The following is a 26,752-nucleotide window of genomic DNA, read 5'->3' on the forward strand; positions in this document are numbered from 1 at the left end:
CTCCAGGCTCTGACCGTCAGCACAGAGCCCGATGTGAGGCTCAAACTCACGAACTGCGAGTTCATGACCTGAGCTGAGGTCAGACGCTTAACCGACTGAGCCACCCAGGCACCCCGAGAGGCAACATTTTTTAAAAAGACAAGATCAGTAACAGTGTGGTGCTAAGCCGTATTGGAGCTTGAGGCAAAAGAAAAAATCAATAATACTGATCCTGTATTTATTAAAATTTTGGATATTTTGTTGTAGACTTCTTGCATGAATTTTCACTTTGTAACATATTGCATTAAATTTTTATTGATCTTTCTTACTGAGTTTTTGGTGCCCCCTAAATTTTGCAGCTGTGGGGGTGTCTCCCTGCCCTCACTTGGGCTTGCGGATGCACACATTGGGGCACCATCCACCCTTGCTACAGATTGGAGAAGCCTGTCCAATCCCCCAAAGTGGGCCCTGGGCTCTAAGGGCAGAGAATTCCAGGGTCTTGGCTGTGGGAAGTTGGGCTATGGATGACAGGTGGGTACGTGTCCCTAGGTCCACTGTTTCCTTGCCCTCAGAGAGGAGAGGAGAGTGGTTGGAGGAGGGCCAAAGGAACCCTCTGGACAGTAGCTCTCAGCCTCAGAGTCTCTTGGAGGGCTTGGGAAGGTACAGATCCCTCAGACTCTGATTCAGCAGGTCTGAGGTGGGGCCCCAAAGTCTCCATTTCTAATGTGCTTCTCCGTGCTGCTGCTGGTGGGTCAAGGAGCACACTTTAGAGCAGGGATCCACTGTGGGGGTCTCCTTGCCTGGGTCTAAGAAGTTGCTTGACAGATTTCTGTGCGTGGAATTCATATTTCTGTGCGCGGAGTTCGGAGGGGCTCAGCGTTCTTTACCAGACTTGTCTTCAGATCTTTGGTCGAGCAGCATGTCCAGAATGTACCGTTCAAGGGAAAAGATGTCATACTTTTCTGCTTTCCTGGCCAATCTTCGCTTTGTCACTGTTATTAATGAGGGTTTCTCCAGGAGGCTGGGCACTGCTTTAGAGTGAATCATTGCTATAGATTTTTTTTCCTGTAAATTTCTTGCATGATGTATGGAAATGAGAGCTACAGTGGCTGATGTTAAGTAGTGTTCTTAAGTACCCCTAGATTTGTTTTTAAGATTGTGTTTTAAGGGGCGCCTGGGTGGCGCAGTCGGTTAAGCGTCCGACTTCAGCCAGGTCACGATCTCGCGGTCCGTGAGTTCGAGCCCCGCGTCGGGCTCTGGGCTGATGGCTCAGAGCCTGGAGCCTGTTTCTGATTCTGTGTCTCCCTCTCTCTCTGCCCCTCCCCCGTTCATGCTCTGTCTCTCTCTGTCCCAAAAAAATGAATAAACGTTAAAAAAAAAAAAAAAAAAAAGATTGTGTTTTAAAATAACACATTATTGGGGCGCCTGGGTGGCGCAGTCGGTTAAGCGTCCGACTTCAGCCAGGTCACAATCTCGCGGTCCGTGAGTTCGAGCCCCGCGTCAGGCTCTGGGCTGATGGCTCAGAGCCTGGACCCTGTTTCTGATTCTGTGTCTCCCTCTCTCTCTGCCCTTCCCCCGTTCATGCTCTGTCTCTCTCTGTCCCAAAAAAATAAATAAACGTTAAAAAAAAATTTTTTTTAAATAACACATTATTTTAAAAAATACATAAGAACTTTCAGATAATGTTTTTACATATAAATCAGAAAATTTTAAATGTCTTATCAACCCTCCACCCAATGACCCTGATGGATGGTAGCAGTACCTACTGCAAGTACAAAAGAAAGTAAAAGCCACCTTTCCATCCTTCCCTCTATTCTCCAGCCCTTTTCTCCAATATTCATATTTTTGTGATTTCTTTCAGGAAAAAAAATTTTATTCTAAAAAAGATTATCTCTCTATTTTTATACAACACTAGCATAGGATAAACACTTGACACCTTGCCTCTTAACTTAATAATTTATCTCGGACACATTGCCATCAGCACATAACAGATTTACCTTAATCTTGTTAAATAGCCCATAGGATTCATCACTGGGTGTCCCAGTGTTTATTTAGCCAGCTCGCCAATGAAGAACTACTTGGTTCCACATTTTTGCTATGTGAACATATCTGTAGTATCTTTGTCCATAAAGCCTGAAAAACATCTAGGAGTCCAGCCGTAGATGCAGTATCCAGTAGTGGGGTTGTTGGACAAAGGGTGTGTGTACTTTTAGGTTGGAAGGCAAGCATCATATTCCCCTTCAAAAAAGTTTACCCGATCAACCATGATGAGCATGCCTGTTTCCCCAACATTCTTGCCCACAATGGATAACATAGAAGTAAAAAGCAAAAAGTCTATTATTCCAATAGCAATATTAGTAGAAATAAACTTGTTAAGTGTACAATATCTATGTGAAGAAAACTTTAATAAGTGCCTGAAGGACCCCAAAGAAGTCTTGAATAAACAAAAATTATGCCTTGTTCTTGGATGGGAACTTGTAATATGATGAAAATATCCATTCTCCCTCAGTTAAGCTATAATTTGAACATGATCCAAAAATAATATCACTAGGAGTTGTTTTTTTTTTTTTTTTTGGAAGGAAGGTTTGATGAGCTGATTTAAAAGATGATTTAGAAAAAAAAAAAATAACAGACAAGAAGATTCAGAAACTAAATAGGAAGATAAGAAGTTTCAGGAAATAGCCTGACCAGATATTAAAATGTAATGTTAAAATTGTTAAAATAGGTAAGTAGAGGACAATCATAAACTTGAATATATTCAGGAATATAATATATGATAAAGGTAGCATCTCAAACTAATGGGAAAAAATGGATAAACATGGGGGGGTAGAATATTGAATTCATATTGAATAAATTCCAAACTGGATCAAAGATTCATATCCAAAAAATGAAATATGTAGTAGCAGGAGAATCGTTTTGTAATACCAGATGTCTCTGCTCTGATACAAAACTCAGAAGTCATTGAAGACAAGATTGAGAAATTCCACTTCATAAAAAAAAAAAAAAAATTCCTCATGACAAGACCCACTTTATGCAAAGTCAAAAAACGAACAATAAATTGGGAACAATATTTGCAAGTGATATCACAAATAAGAACTAAATCTCCTAATATATAAAGAGTTTCTACAAACCTATAGAAAAAAGGACCGATAACCCAATAGAAAACTAGGGCAAAGATTATAGTTAACAGAAAAGGCAACACAGACAGTATTTAAAACATGACATGTTCGGGGCGCCTGGGTGGCGCAGTCGGTTAAGCGTCCGACTTCAGCCAGGTCACGATCTCGCGGTCCGTGAGTTCGAGCCCCGCGTCGGGCTCTGGGCTGATGGCTCAGAGCCTGGAGCCTGTTTCCGATTCTGTGTCTCCCTCTCTCTCTGCCCCTCCCCCGTTCATGCTCTGTCTCTCTCTGTCCCAAAAATAAATAAACGTTGAAAAAAAAAAAAAATTAAAAAAAAAAAAAATGACATGTTCAATAAAAAAAAAAAATACAAATTACATAATGAGAGAAATACAGATTACCACCACAGGGATCATTTTTTCACTATGAGATTTGCCAGGGCATGGAAAAAGAAATACCTTTGTACATCACTGGGTGGGGGGAAGTGGTAAATCCATGTTACCCTGTGGAAGAAATCTGGCAATATCTGAGAAAATTACAGTGCATTTATCTTTGGTCTAGCAAATTCCTAGGTATGGAATTCCTAGGTATGATGTATTATACATGAGCACATGTGAAATTACGTAGGAGCGTAATTTTCGTCAGCATTACTTATAAAAGCAAAAGTTTGATTAATCTGTGGTACACCATACAAAGGAACACTGTTCATCTGTAAGAGGATGAAGAAGAATTCTGTGTGCTACTACTGAATGCTTTCTAAGCAAAGTATACTGTCAATTGATAAAAATTAATAAAAAATGAAATGTGTAACACTATGCTACCATTTGTATAAAAAGAGAGGGAGACATATAGACTTTACTTGTGTATGAATTCAGCAATTGTTAATGTGTATACAAAAAATGGATAATACTGATTGCCTTTAGGGAGAAAGCCTGAAGGGGGACCGGGCTGGGGTGTATACTTTTAATTGTGTATATGCTTACAGCTTTTGATTTTTGAATCTTACCTGTTCTTCTCAAAGAATTGTTTTAAATCCAAATCTTAAAATAATTCCGTAGGTGAAAAATACTTGTTTTGATATTCATAATTCTAATGTTGAGTTAATGTGAGTGTTTTTTCAAATATTGACTAGCTTTTTGTGTCTAATTTTAGGCAATTGCCTATTCATATTTTTCCTCCTCCCTCCCTCCCTCCCTCCCTCCCTCCCTCCCTTCCTAACTTCCTTCCTCCCTTCTCCCTTTTTCTTTCTTTCTTTCTTTCTTTCTTTCTTTCTTTCTTTCTTTCTCTTTCTTTCTTTCTCTTTCTTTCTTTCTTTCTTTCTTTCTTTCTTTCTTTCTTTCTTTCTCTCTTTCTTTCTTTCTTTCTTTCTTTCTTTCTTTCTTTCTTTCTTTCTTTCTTCCTGTAGTTTCTTTGCAAATTAAGGAAGTTACCTCTTTGTCTTAAGTGTCACAGAAATTTGTTCCAGTTTGTCTTCTGACTTTGTTAATACTGCTTTTCGCCACCTGGAAATTTTATATTTGCGTGCAATTTCATTTTTTTCCTCCTCCTCTTTTTCTTTTCTTTTCTTTTCTTTTCTTTTCTTTTCTTTTCTTTTCTTTTCTTATTTTTGGAGGGGATGGAAATGACTCTTCCAATGTGACTTCTGAGAAGACTGACTTCTAGGTTTAAGACATCCAGTCAGCAATGCCTTGAGAGGAGTTGGGAAATAACCTGCTGCTTTAAGTTCTCTTTGAAGGCAGTAGTTAAGACAGGAATAAACTCGCTCTTAGCAAGAGGTGACCTGGAGGTCTCTGCAAGGGCAAGGGGAGAGGGACTTGGGTGGGGGAGAGCGGGCAGTTTTGTTGGGTCCCTGATGAGCCTCTCCTCTCTCCATCTACAGCAGAGCTCCCTCGGTCCTCAGCAGTGAGGCTGGCCTCCCTGCACGACCTGCCCGCCCAGCTCCTGGAACTGTATCAGCAAGGCTTCTCACTAGTGGCCCTGCACCCCTTCGTGCAGCCAACCCACGAGCGGGAGAAAACACCCCTAGAGCACATCTTCAGGGCCATCCTGATCAAGAAAACTGATAGGTAAGTCTTCTGAGGGTCAATGGTTAGCTTAGCATTACGAGGCTGTTGCATGTTGAATGGAGGAGGAAAAGTGAGAAGACGAGGGGTGGAGAATATATTTGAAATTTGCATGACGTTCTCAGGGCCTCTGCCCTCTGACAGGTAAGGCAAAGTGTTAGACAACCAGAGAGGAGTTTCATAGTGTCCTGTGACTGTCCACGCCTGACTCCGTATCACATCCTGTCCCCCCTTTAATTTATTGGATTACACTCCACTAGAAAAATGCCTCCTCTGAAGAGGTGTACTCCCAGAATGATGTAGCTGGTAAAAGCATCATACTATTAATCTCAAATGCATGGCTGCAAAACACAGTATTTTTTTTTAAAGTTTATTTATTTGTAGGGGCACCTGGGTGGCTCTGTTGGTTCAGTGTCTGACTGTTGTTTTTGGCTCAGGTAATGATCTCGCAGTTTGTGAATTCCAGCCCTACGTCAGGCTCTGTGCTAACAGCGTGGAGCCTGCTTCAGATTCTCTCTCTCCCTCTCTGTCTCTGCTCCTCCCCAGCTTACTCTCTCGGTCTCTCTCTCTCAAAAATAAATAAATTTTTTAAAAAGTTTGTTTGTTTATTTACTTATTTATTTATTTTGAGAGAGACGGAGACAGCAAGAGTTGGGGGGGTGGAGGGGGCAGAGAGAGAGAGAGAAAATCTCAAGCAGGGCTCAAACCACGAAGCCATGAGATCATGACCTGAGCTGAAACCAAGTGCCAGATGCTTAACCCACTGAGCCACCCAGGCTCCCCAAAATTATTTTTTTAGAGGCTATATGCAAACTTAATATCTTCCTCAAAACTGTAGAGATATTGGATATTTTAAACTTACCATAAGTTCTGTCAGTCACTAGGGAGGAGAAACAAAAGCCACTTGAGTGAAGTGCTGTGATTGATTTGGTCTTCATTTTGATTTTTAAGACTTTGAGGATGTTTTCCAGTATGGCTTGCCCAGCTGAATGCTTATTCTTATACTCTTATTGGGTCTAATTAGGCAAAGAGAGGTTGAGGTTGGTTTCTCAAAAGGAGCAGTATTAATTTTAAGTGATTTTTTGTTTTTAACAACAAAGGTGGGATAGTAAACACGTTATGTTTTTGTGCTTCATTGTGAAATAAAGTCTGGCGAGAGGAATCAGATCTGTCCTTTGGCCAACTATCATGGGAGGAATGATGACATGAGGTATAGTTTAAAAAGCGAGAGGGCAGAGTGACTGCTTCTCTTTCTCTCTGCCTGGACGATAGACACCTGGCTAGTGAGCTCACCAAGGCCAGCTGTGAGGCAGAGGGCTGAGTGACTAAGATGGGCTCCTCCTTCCTGGCCAGTAGAGTTCATTTATTCATGGCTGATCAAGCTCTGGGCTCTTAGTCGGAGTCAGCATGCATTAGAGTTTGAAGTGAGAGATGGCAGTCACCTTTGCTAATGTCCAGAATTACCATGGTTTGTGTAGAGTAAAACTTTTCTCAAGTCTGTCTTTTCTGAGTATTGGTTTCTTTATGTCAATTTGCTGTATATCTGGGTCAGTCACAAGAGAGCGTTGTTCTGGGAGCCATAGTGGTTTTAGGTTCCACCGACACATAGGATATGCCTGATTATTTATAGGTCCCTTGTACCAAGTGTTCACTGTGTGCCGGGCTTTATAGGTGTCATTTCATTCCCGTAAGCAGCCTTTGAAACAGGTACTTTTTTTCTTTCCATTTTAACGGTAAGGAAGCTGAGGCCCAGGCATTGACTTCTTTGTCAAGGTCACACAAATGGCAGCAAGCAGAGCTCTGACTGGTCCCAGGCAGGCTGACTCCCAGACCTGCATCTGAACCCTGATGTGAGGTACCTGAGGTGTTCCTGCACCCAGGATTGTTGTGGACAACTCCTTCCCAACAAAAGTGGGGAAGATCCCTTTGATTTTTAGATGAAGTAATTTCATCATTCCACCTTCCTCCATTTTTACCACTCAATAATCTCAAAGAAGTCAGAATTTCAGAAAGGAAACAAAATAAAACCAACCTACCATGTACCTTCCAGGTTACACAAGGCATACACTGGGCATCAGTGTTTCTGTTCCTTACCTCATGCCACTGGCCTTGATGTTTAGAGGGGAAAGTCCACTTTGGCCAGGTCACAAGAGCATCCCTCTTGTGTAATTCCACTGTCAGGGATTTGCCATGAAGTCAGCACATCATAAATGAATTTGACTCTAAATGTGAAGATATGTTTTTTTTTTTTTTTTTCCTGCTGTGGAGTACTGCCTCTCAAACTTTGATGTGCCTCCTGTGAATCTCCAGGGATATTGTTCAAGTGCAGGTCTGGAGGTGGGCCTGGGACTCTGCATTTCTTTCTCTTTTTTTTTAATGTTTATTTATTTTTGAGAGAGAGAGAGAGAGACAGAGCATGAGCCGGGGAGGGGCAGAGACAGAGGGAGACACAGAATCTGAAGCAGGCTCCAGGCTCTGAGCCGTCAGCACAGAATCTGACGCGGGGCTCAAACTCACAAACCACGAGATCATGACCTGAGCCGAAGTCGGACGCTTAACTGCTTAAGCCGACCGAGCCACCCAGGCGCCCTGAGACTGCATTTCTAACACATTCCTAGATGGTATAGATGCTGCTGGTCCATAGATCACACTTAGAGCAGCAGGGGTTAGAGGACCTGACTAATTCTTGTCCCACTCCGTGCCTGACAGTCACCTGCATTCCTGGGGATTGCCCCTTCACTGCCAGGGAGAGTTTTGAGAACTGGAAAAGATGAGAAGGAACATGCGTGTGGTTGGAGGGCCTGTGCTCTATGCTGACCTGGCTGTCAGTGAATGCTGTAGTGTCAGGGGCACATTTGTAGATTTTTCTGGTACTAAATGATTTGCAAGGCCCGAACTTATTCTCAATTATCTGATCAGATGAAGTGGGTGAGAAAGCTCCTCTTAAGGATGAAGAACCCTCACTTTTGGGAATAGTCCATTATCAGCCAGTGGTGGAGCTGAAGTGTTCAAGAGGGGTTTTTTTACTTCCACTGAGGACAGTCCCTGAGCTAATGAACTTACTTTCCAGAAAAGGAAAATGGGTCAACCTATTAAGAAGAATGAGACACGGGTGTGCTTGAGGGTTTTTAAGTAAGAGAAGATGGCATTCTCCTTGGGTTCGAGTTCACTCTGGTCTACAGTGCCTGGACCACCTGCCTGGATGACTTTAAGGAACATTCCAGGTTCTTAACAAGCAGAATCAGAGCAAGAAATTCCTTGGATAACTTTGTGCTGCATCTTTGAAGCTGCTCCCACCCCCACCCTGTCGTGTTTGTTTTTTTAAAGGAAATTGCTAAAGCCATGGTAATGACAGTGGTAATTTGCCATTCTCTTGGCAAAAATGACAGAATTTCCCCCACATCCATTCCCCATTAGTATTGGGTGGGAGGAGTGGGGGTGAGAAGCAGGATCATTATAGGATATCATTTTAAAGGACAGGCATTTTCTCATAACAAACACAATAACCATGTGTGTTTGCAACTGAGAAAAGACACCACAGTATTAAAAACAAACAAACAGGGGCGCCTGGGTAGCTCCATCGGCTAAGTGTCCCCTAGACTCTTGATTTCAGCTCAGGTCACGATCTCAGGGTTCATGAGACTGAACTCTGCTCAGGCTCTGTGCTGGCAGCCCAGAGCCTGCTTAGGATCTTAGGATTCCTCTCTCTCTCTCTCTCTCTCTCTCTCTCTCTCTCTCTGCCCCTCCCCCACTTGTGCTATAAACAAACAAACAAACAAAAACCAATGGAGCTTTTCCTGTACCAGTAGGGAGTTTATGTAGTAGAAATGAAACAAAGGAAGTACATGATTAATCTTTAATAAAGACAGTTAAAATGATATTTTTCATAAAGTCTGCCAAAGTTATGACAGCTGTAGATGCTGTTAAATGAAGTAATTTAGGTCTCAAAGATGAAGTAAATGCCTGGTTAATATTTTTTCTAAGTGGACCATCTTGATAGAGCTGTAGGTAAACTTTTTAGAGTACCATCAGTCCAAATCAAGTTCATTTGCAAGAATTACCATGGGATGACTACTTGAAACTTGGATATGAATCTTAATACGTTTGAAAGGTGAACATAATGTTTTTAGCAAATAACTGGCCTTTGGGATCTGCAGCCAGACCAGGAAAAAGAATAGAACCATGCAAGCTTGCACTCCTTTCACTCCCTCACTCCCTCATTCATTTGCAAACACTCACTGAACACGTATTCTTTGTAAGGTTTTTTCCTAGGAGCTCCACTTGGTGGGGAGCTGGAAGGTGCGAGGTTCAACTGGACACGGAGCTTGCCTTCCAGATACCTGCGATTTAACTGAGAAAAAAGGGGGCACCTGGGTGGCTCAGTCAGTTAAGTGTCCCAACTCTTGGTTTCAGTTCAGGTCATGATCTCATATTCCGTGAGTTCAAGCCCCACATCAGGCTCCAGGCTGACAGCACAGGGCCTGCTTGGGATTCTCTCTCTCCCCCCTTTTCTCTCTTTCTCTCTCTCTCTCTCTCTCAAAATAAATAAATACACTTAAAAAGCAACTGAGAAAATAAGGCATGCCATGGGAGTTTGGAAAAAGAAGTCACCTCCTGCTGGAAAGGAAACCAAGGAAGTGTTTCTGGAAGAAAGAGCTTTTAACGTAGTCCTGATTTCTTTGGGGCAAAAATAGGAGTAATGTGCAAGAGGTAGAGGAATGTATTTAAATCTTATAATGAAATGTTTTCTCGTGGAGTTTGGATAATTTGTGAGCATCATTGACAGTCTAACTGGATCATTAATGAGTTTTTCCAAAGGCTCAGCACAGTAGTATTTCTCTGAGCCCTATACCATTTTGACAAACCTTACTTAAATCCACGGAAGATTGCCTGATCTTTTTTCTTGAAAATTCTGATAACCACCCTTTCATTTTAAGATGTCAGGCCAACCCATACACCTAAGTACAAATTGTTCTTGATCCTAGGTGTGTTGAATTTACTTTGAAAACTGACTCAAGAATGAATAGCTGAATACGGAATATTTAATGAATAAGTAGAAAGAGAATTTGTACTCTTTCCCAAAGCTCTTTCTTTGGAACACTTAGTGATTTTTAACGGACGGTATAGTTAGTATAGTTTCATTCACTGAATTCTAAATACAGTTAAGTTGTCCTTCAATTTTTGGGGGCAGCTTTCCTTAGAATGAGTTGCCAAAGATCTCAAAACTTGCTGGCTAAGAGAAGTCACTTATTACAATGTCACTTCTGGTATTTCGTGAATATGGGTTTAATTCTGGGTCATTTTATGGTTGTAGACATGAGTACAAAAACACATTGTGCTGCCCCATTTTTCAGCTGCTGAATTGTCATTGTTCACACGTAGAGCCATGATTGAAGCCATTTGGGTCCAGGTCCCCTGGGATCTTGCCTTATATGGCACAGAGGACCACAAACATTGGTGAATTCTGTCCACATTCATCAGGTGCCCTTTGGTCTAGGGTGAGGGGCTGGGGCACACAGCCAGGAGCCGCTAATGCAAAGGGTGGGATTCGGAAACCCTTGTGGAGGGTGGAAAATGCATATAATGAACACTGCCCTTAGGAAAAAAAAAAAAAAGGAAACTACCTTTGAGAATCTCTATCAGCCCACGAAGTAATACTGGAGCATTTCTCTACCTGATCTGTGCATGTTTTCCTGCAGGACTAGACTAGATGGGTGTCTCCTACAGTGAACCCCATGGGGAAGTAAGTTGGTTCCGTGTAGAAGGAGCCTTCGTTAGAATCACACCTGGGGACAGGGGGGTGAGGTGCTTGCACCTGCAGAGGCAGAGGCGTTTGTGGGAACCCGGGTGGAGGGAAAGGTCTCCGCGCCTCGCCTCCCGGCTCACATCCATTCTGGGACACATCTGCCTGTTGAGAACAATTGGGCCGTTTTAAGTGGTAAACAGGCCTGTCCTTCAGTCAGATTTCTCTGAGATAAACGTGTGAGATAATAGCTTCACTATGCAAAGATGGCTCTAAAGAGCTCTCAAAAAACTTCTCTGCTGGGCTGGGAGTTGTCAGATATATATGCAAATTATGTGAATGCCCAGCTAAATCAATAGGTCTTGGTTTTCACCTCTCACCCGGAATTTATTAATGGAGGTGCTTTAGAAAAGGAGGCTCTGTGGCTCCCATTTGCTCTGGGTCTGGAATGATGGGTGGATTTAAATTTTTTTTAAATTTATTTTTAAGAGAGAGACAGAGTGTGAGCAGGGGAGGAGCAGAGAAAGAGGGAGACACAGAATCTGAAGCAGCCTCCAGGCTCTGAGCTGTCAGCGCAGAACCCACTGCCGGCCTCAAACTCACAAACTGAGATCATGACCTGAGCCGAAGTCGGATGCTTAACCACTGAGCCACCCAGGCGCCCTGATGGGTGGATGTGAACAGGGAAACAAGTGGTGAGATGGGTCTCCCAGGCAGGCGGACTGGTTCTGGAAGAGCCAGAACCCAGAAAAGCAGACCGGGGATGGTGTGGGGTGACCAGAGCACGAGGTCAGAGGGAAGTAGGGAGAAGAGGCATGAGAAGCACAAGGGCCTGGATCAGGAGGCTTCCAACAGCTGGGCTAAGAAGTTTGAATTTACCCTGAGGTCCGTGGGGAACCGTTGCAATAGTTTTGTTTTATTTTGTTTTGTTTTGTTTTGGAGGAGCAACCCTTAGAGTCGTGCTGAGTTTTCAAAGTGTAAGAGGCGAAGGAAAAGAAAACTAAGAAAAAAGAAAAAAAAAAACCTAAGAGGGAGAAAAAAGGAGGCTGTCAGTTATGGAGGGAGCCGGATGGTAACTGAAGTAGGCTGAGATGGATGGGAGATGTGTCTGATGGGAGGAAATAGTGGATTTTAACATTTAGCTGAAAAGGGAGAGCATGAGGGTAGAGGAAGAATCGAGATACGAGTGCAGTTTTGACTCTGAGTGACCCGGAGGGGTAACTGGAGGAGGGGGGCATGGGGACGAGGAAAGGCTGTGTCTTCGTGGGGTTTCCCAGAAACAGATCCTGAGAGGATCAAGGAAGTGTTCCCAGGAAGCCTCGGTTAGAAGTGGGGACGCGGGACTGGGAAGGGAAGGAAGCCTGCAAGAGTACGATGTCAACCTTGGCCTGATTCGGCAGGAAGCAGCGAGTGTACCTTGAGGCTGGGGAAGCGGCTTCCGTACTCCTGCACCGAGGAGCCCTTTGCCGCGAGCCACCCTAGACACTTCCAGATCCAGGGCACATCCCGGAGAGGCAGTCACGATAGCCGAGGAAGACCTGGAACGTGCAGATCCTGGGGGGACGCACAGAACCAAGAGGGGCTTTGGGGGGCATCCGGGTGCGTATGGGCAGCTTCCACCGCAGAAGGAATGTGAATGGCATCAGTTAGGTCGCGTCGTGCTTGCGGGCAGTTGCCGGTGGCAGGATGTCCACTGGCAGGTGTGTGCCGGGCAGTCAGGAGCCAGGAGAGAAGTCTGAGCTGAGTGAGGTCATGGGAGGCTGTGTGAGGCCGCGGGAAGCCCATGAGGACGGGCCCACTGCTGCGTCGCTGACTGAGCCCAGCCTGTCGTGGTCCCCATTCCCTACACCAGATGCCTCTGGTAATTCTTAGAAAAGACGCAGTGGCTTGCCGAAAGCCGCGCTAAGTGAGCTGCTCTGTTCCAAATTGACCATATGCTTGGAGTCTGAGAAGTTTTTCCTCTCAGACCGCATCAGCAAGCTGTACTCCCAAGTACTTACGAGCAGCCCAGATTGCTGGATGAGTCAGCTCTGGCCGCCCAGTGTCAAGTGATGCAGTGAGAGATGATACTTTTGGCTTTTTGCTGTTTTATTTCCAGGAAAGCAAATATCAGAAAGTGCCCAGCCTTTACCCCTTACTCCTTGTTGGGGGCTGGGAATCTGAAATCCTGAAGACTGACTTTTTTTTTTTTTTCCCCCTAAGATAGGGCTAGCAAACTGAGATGCCTCCAGGGGCCAGGATCTTGGGTTGGGGCTCCTGGGTATCAGAGAACCACTGCCTCACTCTGCCCTGTTGTTGCCAGGTGTCACCAGATCTTGTCCGTTTTCTTGAGAAAAGCCAGAAATCTGGATTTTTACATGAAAACTTCCTTTTTTTTCAAGATTGCCTCACTTTTCCAAAATACAGGCATACCTTGCTTTATTGTGCTTCTCAGATACTATATGTTTTACAGATTCAAGGTTTGTGGCACTCCTGTGTCACGCAAGTCTGTCGGTGCCATTTTCCCCAACAGCTGCTCACTTCATGGCTCGGTGTCACAGTTCGGTATTTCTTGCAATATTTCACACTTTTTCATTACCACTATATTTGTTATCATAGACTATGGTCAGTGATCTTCGACGTTACTGTTGTGATTGTTTCGGGACACCACAAAACACACTCATGTAATAAGACAGTGAACTTAATAGATCAAGGTGTGAACTGGCTGCCCCACCAACCAGCCATTCCCCCATCTCTGTCCCTCTCTTGGAGCCCCCCCTATTCCTGGAGACACAGCAGTATTGAAATCAGGCCAGTTAATAACTCTGCAATGGCCTCTAAGTGTTCATGTGAAAGGAAGGGTCACACATCTCTCACTTTTAATCAAAAACTAGAAATGAGGAAGCCATGTTGAAAGCCAACATAGACTGAAAACTAGACCTAACTAACACACAGTGAGCCAAGCTGTGAATGCGAAGGAAAGTTCTTGAAGGAAATTAGAAGTGCTGCTCCAGGGACCACATGAATGATAAGAAAGAGAAACAGCTTCATTGCTGCTAAGGAGAAAGTCTCAGTGGTTTGGAGAGAAGAGCAAACCACCCACAACATTCCCTCCAGGCAAAGTCTAATCCAGAGCAAGGTCCTAACTCTCTTCCATTCTATGAGGGATGAGAGGTGAGGAAGCTGCAGGGGAAAAGTTTGAAGCCAGCAGAGATTGGTTCATGAGGTTTAAGGAAAGAAGCCTCCTCCTTAGCAGAAGGCGGCAAGATGAAGCAGCAGGTGCTGATGGAGAAACTGCAGCAAGTGACCCAGAAGATGTGGCTGAGACAGTGCATGAAGGTGACTACAATAAACAGATTTTCAGTGGAGACAAAGCAACATTCTATTAGAAGAAGATGCCAACTAGGACTTTCATAGCTGGAAAGAAGTCATTGCCGGGCATCCAAGCTTCAAAGGACAGACTGACTCTCTTGTTAGGAGCTAATATAGCCAGTGACCTTAGGTTGAGGCCAATGCTCATGGAAAATTCTGAATATCCTAGGTCCCTTAAGAACTATGCTAAATCTACTCTGCCTGTGCTCTGTACATGGAACACCAAAGCCTGGATGATAGCTCATCTGTTTTCAACATGGTTTACCAAATATTTTAAGCCCACTACTGAGACCCATTGCTGAGAATAAAAGATTCCTTTCAAAATATTACTGCTCATTGACAATGCACCTGGTCATTCAAGACCTCCGATGGAGACGTACAATGAGATTAATGTTGTGTCTGTGCCTGCTAACAACATCCATTCTGCAGCCCATGGATCAAGAAGGAATTTCGACTTTCGTGTCTTATTATGTAACAAATACATTTTGTAAGGCTCTGGCTGCCATAGATAGTGATTCCCCTGATGGATCTGGGCAAAACCAATGGAAAACATTCTGGAAAAGATTCACCATTCTAGATGCCCTTAAGAGCATTTGTGATTCATGGAAACAGATCAGAATATCAATTAACAGGAATTTGGAAGAAGTTGATTCTAGTACTTATGGATGACTTTGAGAGGTTCAAGACTTCAGTGGGGGAAGTCACTGCAGATGTGATGGAAACAGCAAGAGAACTAGAATTAGAAATGGAGTCTAAAACTGTGACTGAATGGCTGCAATCTCATGATAAAACTAACGGATGGGAACTTGCTTCTTATGGATGAGCAAAGAAAGTGGTTTTTTGAGATGGAAGCTTCTCCTGGTGTAGATGCTGGGAAGAGTGTTGAAATAACAACAAAGGACTTGGAATACCACATAAACTTAGTTGATAAAGCAGCAGCAGGGTTTGAGGGGATTGACTCTGATTTGAAAGAAGTTCTGTGGGTAAAATACTATCAAACAGCATCAGCACATGCTACAGAGAAATCATTTGTGAAAGAACAAGTCAATGGATGTGATAAATGTCATTGTTATCTTATTTTAAGAAATTGCCACTGTCACCCTAACTTTCAGCAACCCCCCCCCCCACCCCCGGCCAGTCAGCAACCATCAACATGGAGGCAAGACCTTCCACCAGCAAAAAGATTAGGACTAACTGAAAGATTAGGACCATCAGATGAGGGTCAGCATTGTCTAGCAGTAAGTATTTTTAATTAAGGTATTTTGTGTTTTTAAACGTAATGATATTGTACACTTAATGAACTACAGTATAGTGTCAGCATAACTTTGCTATGCAAAAAATTCATGTGACTTGCTTTATTGCACGAGTTACTTTATTGCAGTGGTCTGAAACCAAATCTGCAGTATCTCCAAGGTATGCCTATAACGTTGTGCAGCCCTCACCCACCCCACTGGCTGCCATCTTACAATCTTTCAGATTTCTGTATGATGCTTCTTTCAGTGGAGTTAATCATTCACCCTTTGAGCTGCCTAGTCTCCCTTTCACACCCAGCAATCATCAGACTTCTCAGACCCTCTTGTTACCATTTCTGTATGTCTGCCCACCTCCTCTCCCGCTTGTTAAATCTTCTTTCATCTTTGGATTCCCATTACTTAGAGTGCCAGGTGGTGAGTAGGTGTTGCTCAATAGAATTTTCCTGAATTGAGTAGAATAAAACTATGCCCTGGAATTTTGCTACCATCATTCACTAAAAGACCATAAATTCACTGCAAAATGGATCTGTCTTCGGTTTACATTTTACCATACCAAAAGTGCATCTTGATAATGTAGCCACACAACACGGACCGCAAGTAATGGATCTCTCTCTCTCTCTCTCTCTCTCTCTCTCTCTCTCTCTCTCTCTCCCCACACACACACACACACACACACACACACACACACACATCCTTTCATTGCCCAAATAACAGTGATTTGCCACAAGGGTATATGTATGTTATTTTTTGTTCTTCTTTTTTTCTTTTTAAAAATATCCAAAGGATGGCCTTCAAAGGAAAGGAAATCTTTGTGGACCTTAAGTGGAATACAAATGTATTACATTGCCTTTTTTTTTTTATAGCCCACAAGATAACATGAGCATTTTCTTTGGCATTTGCAAAGGGCAAAATTGGGAAAGTACAAAATTATACTGGAACTAAAAAGAAAGTTCTTTTAAAAATTATAATCGAAAGTGTCCTCTTTAAGTGGCCTTATGTCTCTTCATGTCTAACTTCTACCAATTACTTTGACTCTTGGGAGAATTATAGGGTTTCTAGAAAGAGGTTTCATAATTAAACGAAATACACAGGGGGTGGTACCCTACAGGGGTGTGCCCTAGAAAATGCTCCCACACGAGGCTGAGGTTCAGCCCTGAAGCGTGCTGATTGTTGGAATCACACGTGGGGAAGAAAAGTAACGCTGGGCTTAGCAGTGATTGACATGTGTTACTGTGGTGGGGAAACCACAGCAGCTGGTTTATTCCCTGACAGCAGAAATTGAGGAAGGTGAATTCAAAGTTCTTTTCTTAAATCAGAGCAGGGAATACGAAGGTGTTTGTTTAGCATGGAGGTCGTTATTTTAGATTCAGATATAGAAAGGGCCCCCACTCTGTGCTCGCAGCTGCCCCTCATTGTTGGCGTGGTATCAGCCTTCATCAGTTTTCTCAAGCTTCCTGAGGTATTTGGAGGACTTGATTAGCTCTCCTGGGCTGCCACTGTACCCCCCAAGGAGCTGTCCAGCATCACCGAAGACTGCCTTAATTTATTCCTCCTATTTCCCATCTCACTCTGGAGTGACACCCTTCTCTGGTGTGTTGAAGTATCAGGATTCACTGTTAATTATTGTGTTTGCACTTTCCAATCTAATATGCTGGTGTAAAGCCACATTCTCTTGGGGAAAGAGAGTTTTCTTCAATCCACACCCCTAATGGCTTGCCTAGTTACTCTTATTCTCCACCTCCAAAGTGTCGGCCTTTGTCCCGATGGAGAGAACAAGGGAGACAGACATGCACTGTTCAGTGAGAACTCATTCCTCCCGCCTGCTCCCCGTTTTATAGCTGTCCTTGATTGCCTGTGTTATTCCCCGTGTTTTATTTTTTATTTATTTATTTTTGTCTCCTCTGAGAGAGAGAATTAGCATACTAGTGATTTCCAGTTGTTCCCCAGTAGTTTAGAATGGCGGAGAATAGCAAACAGGTACCCAAAGCACAGAAACACAAGCACTAAATTTCTTTGAAATATCCTGTTGATCTTAAAGCTTATGCAAATACTAAAGTACCGTGAAATGTCTGTATTTGTTTTAAAGTCAAATAAATAAAGCCCCCCTTCCCCACGGAACACACAATCTTTCAACAACAATGGAAGATTTATTCTGTGGCATTACAGGTGGGCTATACAGATAGTTACACACTATTTTGAAGGCCTTGTGCACACAATGTAGGTAATTGAGTTGCAGATACTTTTACTGAAGTGTTAGATTTTTATATGCCTATTGCATATTAAATTTGGGAACTCAGATTGTCTTACTTTAAATATTCCTGGCAGTCTTTTTTGTCTTTTCTCTTTGTCAATCAGACTTAAATTAGTTTGTGTGTGTTTTTCAAGCTGAGAAAGACATGGGCATTACCAGTGTTGCGTCCTGGAAAAAGGACTTAATTTTACATATTTAGCTATGAATTCAGCAGCAGGTGAGAAGTAACTGTCAGGTCCATATAAATATATTATTAGTGATTTCTGTGTTCTTAGGATTTTGATATAATGACTGTCTTTATATCTATATAACTGTCTCGTATAATTTTTTAAGTGTTTGAACGATGGAGCCATTTTACAAAGAGATAAAAGCTATAAATATGATTTAGTGGAGTACATCATTTCATTTGCCTTCCATTCATCAACCATGAGTTGGAACTGAAAGTGGCTCCAAAGTCTTTAAAAACCAAATTAGTAACTTGTATTCATACAACACCTGTTTTTGAGAGTCTGAGAGCACTTTTGCTTCACTCCTATATGTGTTAAGTCTTATAATCTATTCTCACTATGTCCTCATGACGGCTGTTTTTGTTGTTAGTATCTGTTGAAAACATTATCGTGTGTTCAGTGGAGGTTTTAGACTTAATTCTGTTTTGTAGCTGAAAGGTACCATTTTCTTCCCTTATTCCCCACCTCCCATTTCATAGCCTAGGAAAATTAGCCTAAAGAAGGTATAAATGACTCCTTGGTATTGAAGTGTGGGGCGGGTGAGTGGGACTGTGGGGTGGGTGTGGGGCTTAATTCTATCTTGAGGCTCATGGCTCAGAAATACACCATCTTTCAGCTCAGGGGTCCTGGAGCTTACAGAAGAGTCCTCAGAGCATTCCCAGAATCCTCTGGGCTTTGCAACATTGTCAGTCCCATAGCTGGGCTCTGGGACCAGAGGCCTGGTTATCCCCAGACTAGTTTCAGGATATAGGGCTGACACTGCAAGCCATTTGGACCACCCTAGATGGCTCCATTCAGCAGACTGGCTGGGTCTTACCAGTTTCTGCACTAAAAAGTTCTGTGCAAATGGTTCTGAGGCCTTTAGTGAATTATTTTTCCTCTGTTTCCAAAAAATATAAAATAAAATTAAAAAAATGTATTTATTAGGTGTCTTGTATCTTCTAAGGTAGTAGCCTTTGTTAGAATGAGATGAGCACAATCCCTGCTCTGGGGGGGTGGGTGGCATTTATAACAATGCCCAACTTGTTGAAATTTTTATTTTCAAACTTTTATGGTTAAAATCCCCAAAATGGCTCTGTCAAGCAACCTGGATCTTATTAGGAACAAAAAGCCCACTTTCCTTGTGAAGAACATGTATACGTTTGCAAGTAATCGTTAATACGATCCATCATTTATGGTACCAGCCATAATAGCCACCATCTGTTAATTGCTGTGTCTGGTCAGAGCTCTTGTTCATTGATTCAGGATATACATTACCTTTACTCCTGAAAGCCAAGACGAAGAAGCCAAGGCTCAGAGTGGTGACTTGTCCAGAGTCACACTTTTGAGAGAGTCCTGGTAGATAGTCCTGCCAGAGTCCTGGCAGAGGAGCCAGGATTCACATCAGAATCGGTCTACTACTAGCGCTGCTCCTCCTCGGGTTTTTAACCGTTAGGGTTAGGGGTAAGGTAAGATTTCTCAGCCTTCATAGTGTCTCAACTATTGACAGTTTGGGCTGCAACCATCCTGTGCATTGTAGGCTATTTAGCAGTATCCGTGGCCTCTACCCACTAGGTGCCAGGAGCAATCACCAGCACCTCTACCCCCAGCCCTGCAGTTAATGAATGACAGAATGTCTCCAGACATTACCGATGTCCTCAGACAGGCAAAACTACCCCCGGTTGAGAACCACCGGGTTAGTGTTAGAGCGTGAGGCAGGAAGTAGGAAGTCCACCTCTATTGTCTTCCGGACAGCTACCTTTTTCAACAGCATTTATTACATTTACCTGTATTTACATTGGAATGAAGCGGCACCTTTATTGTAGTTGGGACTTCTGTACATACCCTGGTTCGTTCCCGATTCTTTAGTTTCCGTGATCTCTTTATTGGTTTTTGTGCCATGCCATGCCATGCCATTTTGATTACAATCTGTCTGTAATGTATATTAATATTTATTAAGGCACTCTTCTTCTTTTCCAGAATCTTAGTAGCTTTTGCATGTTGATTTTTCCATATCAAGTCTAAAGTTATTTTCTCCAGCTCCCAGAGAATCCTTTTGAAATTGTAATTACATTTACATAATAATTTGAGGAGAGTTTCCACCATGTGTTTTGAAGAACGTAGAGTTCACTGTTATTGTTGGAAGTAAATTTTTATGTTAGAGCTTTGTGATAATTCTGAAACTTCTATGCACTATCTAAACCAGTATGACCAAAGCGGGGAAAGTGCCCATGTTGAAGGAGTACTGAGGCTTCTGTGTATATTTATTTATGTTGAAAAATTAGGAGAGAAATGATGTGTTACTAATATTGAACATTCGGGTTGGAGGTGGTACCCTGACGGGGTACTGATGTCAGAGACCGCCTGTCTGCATGAAGCAGGAGGGGTCCTGAGGAAGGCCGGGTTAAGAAGAAGAGTTCATTTGAAAACTCAATGAAGTGGTTTTGTGGATTATTTTTTGTGGATTATTTTAACTAATTAGCCCTCATGAAATGTACACATGGCTTAAAAAATTCCTATAATGCGATCGCAGATTGAGGAAAATACCAGGAACATAAATATAAAATACTTCTCTCTCTCCTTCTCTCTGTCTTTGTCTCTCCTTTGTCCCTGTCTCTCTCTCTTTCTCACATACACTCACACCCACACACAGAGAAATGGCCACACTGACCCATCTCTCACTGTTTGTAAGAGTTTTCTTAGTGAGATTAAAAAAAAAAAATCAATGCCCACCTATTCAGATCTGAGAGAAGATAGCCAAAGAAATTTGGAATCATCAAGAAGGCATCTTGAAATATAGGTTTACTTCCACTATTGTTAACAGTGAATCTCATTTCAAGTGTATATTAAGTCTTGAAATATCAGCTATTCATAATATGAACTTACTATGATTATAATTTTATTTAAAAAAAAATTTTTTTTCAACGTTTTTTATTTATTTTTGGGACAGAGAGAGGCAGAGCATGAACGGGGGAGGGGCAGAGAGAGAGGGAGACACAGAATCGGAAACAGGCTCCAGGCTCTGAGCCATCAGCCCAGAGCCTGATGCGGGGCTCGAACTCACGGACCGCGAGATCGTGACCTGGCTGAAGTCGGACGCTTAACCGACTGCGCCACCCAGGCGCCCCAGATAATTTTAAAATATTGTTCATTTCATTTGCTTCTCATCTCTTGAAACTTGTTTTGTAGGTATTGTTTTATAACATATGTAAGATGCTGGTATGGTAGTAGGCAGGAGTTTTGACTGACCTAGTTACGTGATCCAAAAGTTTGGAGACCACTGGCTCATGGAACTTCTGGGTCACTCGGATGGTTCCCAAAGCAGTTAGAGTTTTGCTACTCAAAGTGTAGTCCCAGTACCAGCAGTATTGGCATCACCTGGGAGCTCCTTGGAAATGCAGGTTCCCAGGCCCCATCCAGACCTGCTAAATGGGAATCTTCATTTTTTTAAATGTTTTTATTTATTTTTGAGAGAGAGAGAGAGAATGGGGGGGGGGTGCTGCAGAGAGAGATGGAGACACAGAATCCGAATTGGGCTCCAAGCTCTGAGCTGTCAGCACAGAACCCAAGGCGGGATTCCAACTTACAAGATCGTGACCTGAACCGAAGTCGAACGCTCAACCCATTGAGTCACCCAGGCGCCCCTGGAAGTCTTCATTTTAACAGGACCCCGGGGGGAGCTGTTTTCACATTAAAGTTTGAGAACAGAGTTAAGCTGTGCTTTCCTATTAGGTAGCTACTAGCCACATGTAGTGATGTAAATGTAAATTCATTAAAGTTAAATAAAATTAAAAACTCAGTTCCTTGGGTGCACTAGCCACATTTTAGGGGCTTGGTTGCAATATGTGACTAGTGGCTACTATATTGGACAGTGCAGATATAGGACATTTCCATCATCTAATTCAGTTTGAGGGTGTAGATGGGAAGAAAAGAAGGAAACAATAAACAGCCTTTAACATGGAAAATGTGCATTAAATGTAGACAAGAAGAGACTTCTTGTCACTCAACTGGACATGGCCCATGAGAGAGTCATGGAGAGCATTCAGATATTACTGTTAGTTTGATTTTCAGCTAATGTGACTTTTCTGAACTAGTAATATCAGGCAGACTTGTTTTTATTCAGTGTTACATTTGTGATAAAATATTATTTGTGCATTAATACTGATATTAGTCCTTTCCACAACTTTCAGTGTAAATGAGGAGCCTTACTAAGGACCCCAGAGAAAGCAGGACCCTGCCCCAGATCCCATTCCTTGTGGTTCTTTTCTGTAGCCCAGCCTGGGGGGCTTGAAATTCTTTCACAGCTACATTATACAGGGACCAATGGGGTAAAGGCTGTTTGTTGTCCTGTTGCTTTCAAAATTCATGGTGAACTCCTTGGGTTGCGCAGTCACTGATGGTTTATCTACCAGAGAGCTGGCTCTGACTATGAACAGTGAGACAGGATGTGGCAAGATTTCTTAGAATAAACAGCAGTACTGAATAGTGAGATGCCCACAGTGACTTGCACGCACTTGGCAGTGCACAGCTCCCTTGGAGAGCGTGTGGTTAGGGTATCATTTGCACGCCCCCCCCCATCATTTCCGGAATGTTCCCGGTGATACCAAACCCTTATCGACAGAAGTGGTGAATGTCTGTTGGTGAAAGAGGAAGATGAAATTAGAAGAAAAGGCAGTGACCCATCTATGAGTTCATTCTTCTCTTTCTTTCTACTTCCTGTTTCAGAACTCCCCTGATAGATTACATAGGTAGGTACTTTATTTAAAGATTTGCTAGGATTTGTTTACTTCCCCCGCCCCAAGCATTTCTTAAGCTTCACTATTAGGGGAAATTTTGACTCCAGTAGCTTCGTATTTTATTTTGGTAGATTTGATGTATTTTGCAAGGGGGAGGAGTCATAAAATAATCAGATATTTTTCCCCCATTGTTCTGTGAGCATCTCTGGGAAGCAGCATCTGTTCCCCTCCTCTTCACCCCAACTACCACTGGTTGCAGAGATCAGGGAATACCTAAAATCTCTCTCCCACCCATCTACTCCCTCTGCAAAATCTTAGTTCAGTTCATTACTGCTCTTCTAAAATATTCTTCCCTTCTTTGTCCATCACACACAATGCCATCTGCCTAATCTTCTTAAAGTCTGTATTTTACTATCTTCTCTTATCTAAGACCATCCATGACTTGCCTTTCCCTCAAAATGAAGTCTAGCCCCCTCCTGCAGCAACACACCCCATCCTTTCTTTCCAACCACGGTTCTCACTTTTCTGCTGCCTACTGCAGACATGGCTCGAGTCCTTCCTAACAGCAGATTCATTCACCTGTTTGCTGGGGTCCTGTTTACTGGGCCCGCTGATTCCAATAGGCAGCCTTCACCTTCAAGCACCTTTTACCAAACTGACCTATTTATTATTTCCACCATGTAACTCATGCTTTTTTCCATCAATATCCTTACTAATTTCTGTTCTCAGTGCCTGGAATAGCCTTTCATCCATTGTTCCACGACTAATTTCATACAGCTTCAGACTCCCCTGACAGAGTTCTTATTATTTACTTATTTATTTAACGTTTATTTATTTATTTTGAGAGAGATAGAGAGCGTAAGCAGGGGAGAGGCAAAGAGAGAAGGGGAGACAGAGAGTCTGAAGCAGGCTCTGTGCCATCAGCAAAGAACCTGATGCAGGGCTTGAACTCACTAACTGTGAGATCATGACCTGAGCTGAAATCAAGAGTTGGACGCTCAGCTGGCTGAGGCACCCAGGCATCCCATGACTTCTTGCTTTTTAAAAAATTTCTTATTTCCTGATCCCTGACTCTGAAAGTAACTGAACTCCCATAGCACTTACATTGTTATGTGGTTTGCATATAGTAAACAGCAGTATTGGGTAGTTAGATGCCCATAGACTGTAGGTTTCTTGAAGCAGGATCTAATTTAGTGCCTTACATGGGGTCTGTGGTCAAGAAGGTGATGAACAGATAAATGAATAATACATAGATCTTTTTATTGTCATTAGTTTTACATTAGTTAATGAAACTAGAAAAAGCCTTTTTTTTTCTTTCCTTGACAAATCTTCAGATCTGTAGTTCATTTCCCTCTCTACCACTACTTAAAAAAAAAGAAAAAGTCATTCTGATTATTCTACTTGAACTTGGTATTGCCTTGGGGGAAATATCTTAAAAATCCTTCCTGTTTCCCAGACATAGAGAATTTGTTTCTGTCAACTGACATTTAGTAATTTTTTTCTAGTTGGAGAAGTGCCTAGTAGTCTAAATTTGAGTTTATCACCATTTCGTTCTGATTATTCCTAAATGAAGCAAAAATAGTTCTAGTGATGAACTGCACATTCTCTCTCCTTTCTTTCCATAACTCAAATTCAGTCTGTGCTTAATGTCCTGGGAAAAGGAGATATTGTTTAAACGCATGGTCTTTGAAGTTATCTAAGGGATTTAAGAGTTGAAGTGAGATCTGTTACATGTTTATTATTGAAAAGTAGTGTGTATGGGGGTTCCTGGGTGGCTTGGTCAGTTGAGCATCCAACTCTTGATCTTAGCTCAGGTCTTGATCTCAGGGTCATAAGTTCAAGCCCCATGTTGGACTCTGTGCTGGGGTTGAAGCCTACTTAAAAAAAAAATAATAAAAAGGTAAAAGTAGTGTGTATGGTAGTTTTTATTCACATGTTTATTTTTATAACAGTTTTTGACTGTTTCAGATCTGCTCATGAAACCAAATGGGTATTTAATTAACTGCTTGGCACTTTGTCAGTAAAATTTGAAGACTAGCCCTTTTGCCTACATTAATTTTGAGTATTTAAACTACTCATAGACATGGTCTTTTTCTTTACTTGCAAACATGTTTGTTTAATGGCTTAGCAAAAGGTTATGTCCCAGCCACTGTGGAGCTCACAGGGGCTGCGTGAATGCACTGACCAAGATCATGATGGTTTAGCCAGCATCATGGAAGGGAAGAATCTGTTAAGTCATTACAAGGAATGAAGTATCTGAATTGAGTATATGGGTTGGTTATTCTGATTATGATATAGTTAGATAATCTGCCCACTCTTATCTCTTCCCTGGCATCCAGCTTTCTGTGACTCAAATGGGAAGTTGTCTATGTAACTGAGAGGCTAGAGGCTGGTGGTCAAGAGGTCAAATTCAATCCCAAGATGTTGGCCAGCATAACATTAAAAAATATTGACTGTTATGACTGATATAAAAACACGATTTAATGACTTCTTAAAAAAAGACAAAACTAGAAGTTTTGGCAGCCCTGGTCTGGAATCTCTAGTGATGGCTGGGATGTAAACTGCCCAGGTTACCATGGTTTCCACTATTCCCACTGTCTCCCCAATACTGTAGTGACACAGCACTCGCCTATTTAATGTCACTCCAGCACTGTGACTTCTCTCATGGGGGAGACAAGTTTTCTGCAACCACATTGCCCTCAGAAATGGCATTGTGAGAGGCGCCTGGGTTGGCTCAGTCAGTTAAGTGTCTGACTCTTGATTTCAGCTCAGATCATGATCTCCTGATTTGTGAGTTCAAAGTCCTGCATCGGGCTCTGCACTGACAGTGAGGATCCTGCTTGGAATCCTCTCTCTCCCTCTCTCTCTCTGCCCCTGCCCCGCCCACTCTCTCTGTCTCTCAAAAATAAATAAATGAACTTAAGAAAAATTTATTTTTAAAGAAGAAAAAGAAAAAAAAAAGAAATGTCATTGTGAGAGGACATCCAGTAGAATTCTGTGTCTGAATGAAAAGCAGAGAGAGCCTTGGTGGACATAAAGACCATTCCTATATCTTTTACATGAGAACAAAGTGTCTAGATTATGTGTTTTTGGTCAAAAATATCCTCTTCCATTCATTACCTGTGGGCCTTTAAGTTTGTATCCCTGATTTGACCTTCTGATCCCCTGGCTGCCTGGGGAGTGACTGCACAACCCTGGGCAGATGTGATCGTTGTAACAAGCACAGCTCTGATCTGCGCAGTTTTTATTATAGTTGATGTTTGCATGTAATGAGGTCAACACGACTCAGAGTAGGTGGTCTTTTCTTATGGTCTTAAACAACTCTGACATCTGTGGCCAGTTGTGCTGACGTCTGAGGTACTTCAGCATAGGGGCTCTTTGCTCCCCTGCCCTACAATTAGGAAAGGTTTGTGCACAAGTGCTCAGCATCTAAGTCTGCTTTTATGTGTTTGTTGTGCAAGCGTTTATTTAAAATTTTCTACTCACTTTTGGCCCACATACCATTTATAAGGTGTCAAACAAGTGAGGGCTGTTTGGGATGATGAGAAAGTTCTGGAAATGGATAGTGGTGATGGTCGCCTGACATTGTGAATGTACTTAATGATACTGAAAGTACACGTAGAAATGGTTACAGTGGTAAATGTTATGTACATTAGCCACAATTAAAAAAAGAAGAAGTGAGGGGGGCAAGAAGCTGGATATACTTTTTGAGTTTTTCTGACCAAAAGAGGCATAGAGAAAAGTCCTCATTCTTATTTTGCATTTCCTTAATCTCTGGTCTTTTTTTTTGGAAGGTTTGTTTTTCTCCGGAGTCTACATTATTGGTCTCTGCAAGTCATTCATTCTGTGTTTTCTCTTTCCACGGGCTTGTTCAGTTATTGCCCAGGGAAGATCTCTACGAGAGTGGCAGATACAACATACCCAGCCTGGGTGGTGGTTCTTCACTCTGACTGCACATTAGAATCACCTGGGAGTTTCCAAAGTCTCCTTGCCCAAGTCATACCCAAAACCAATTAATCCGAATTTATGAGAGCTCCCCAAGTGCTTCCAG

General features: G+C 42.5%; 1 protein-coding gene across 3 annotated transcripts in view; it reads left to right on the forward strand.

The window, feature by feature from the left end:
• The window catches only part of RFTN1 (raftlin, lipid raft linker 1), a 208,162-nt gene that overhangs the window by 77,150 nt on the left and 104,260 nt on the right, over positions 1-26,752 (forward strand). For 2 of the 3 annotated variants that reach the window (XM_086674239.1, XM_086674237.1), the window contains exon 3: positions 4,978-5,164. In XM_086674239.1, coding sequence (XP_086530365.1) covers positions 4,978-5,164 — 187 coding nt within the window. The remainder of the gene's footprint in view (positions 1-4,977; positions 5,165-26,752) is intronic. The other variant, XM_086674238.1, reaches the window with a different exon arrangement.

The sequence above is a fragment of the Puma concolor genome, chromosome C2 (assembly GCF_028749965.1).
Source record: "Puma concolor isolate L17-30 chromosome C2, mPumCon1.1.hap2, whole genome shotgun sequence".
In the NCBI taxonomy this organism is placed as follows: domain Eukaryota; kingdom Metazoa; phylum Chordata; class Mammalia; order Carnivora; family Felidae; genus Puma; species Puma concolor.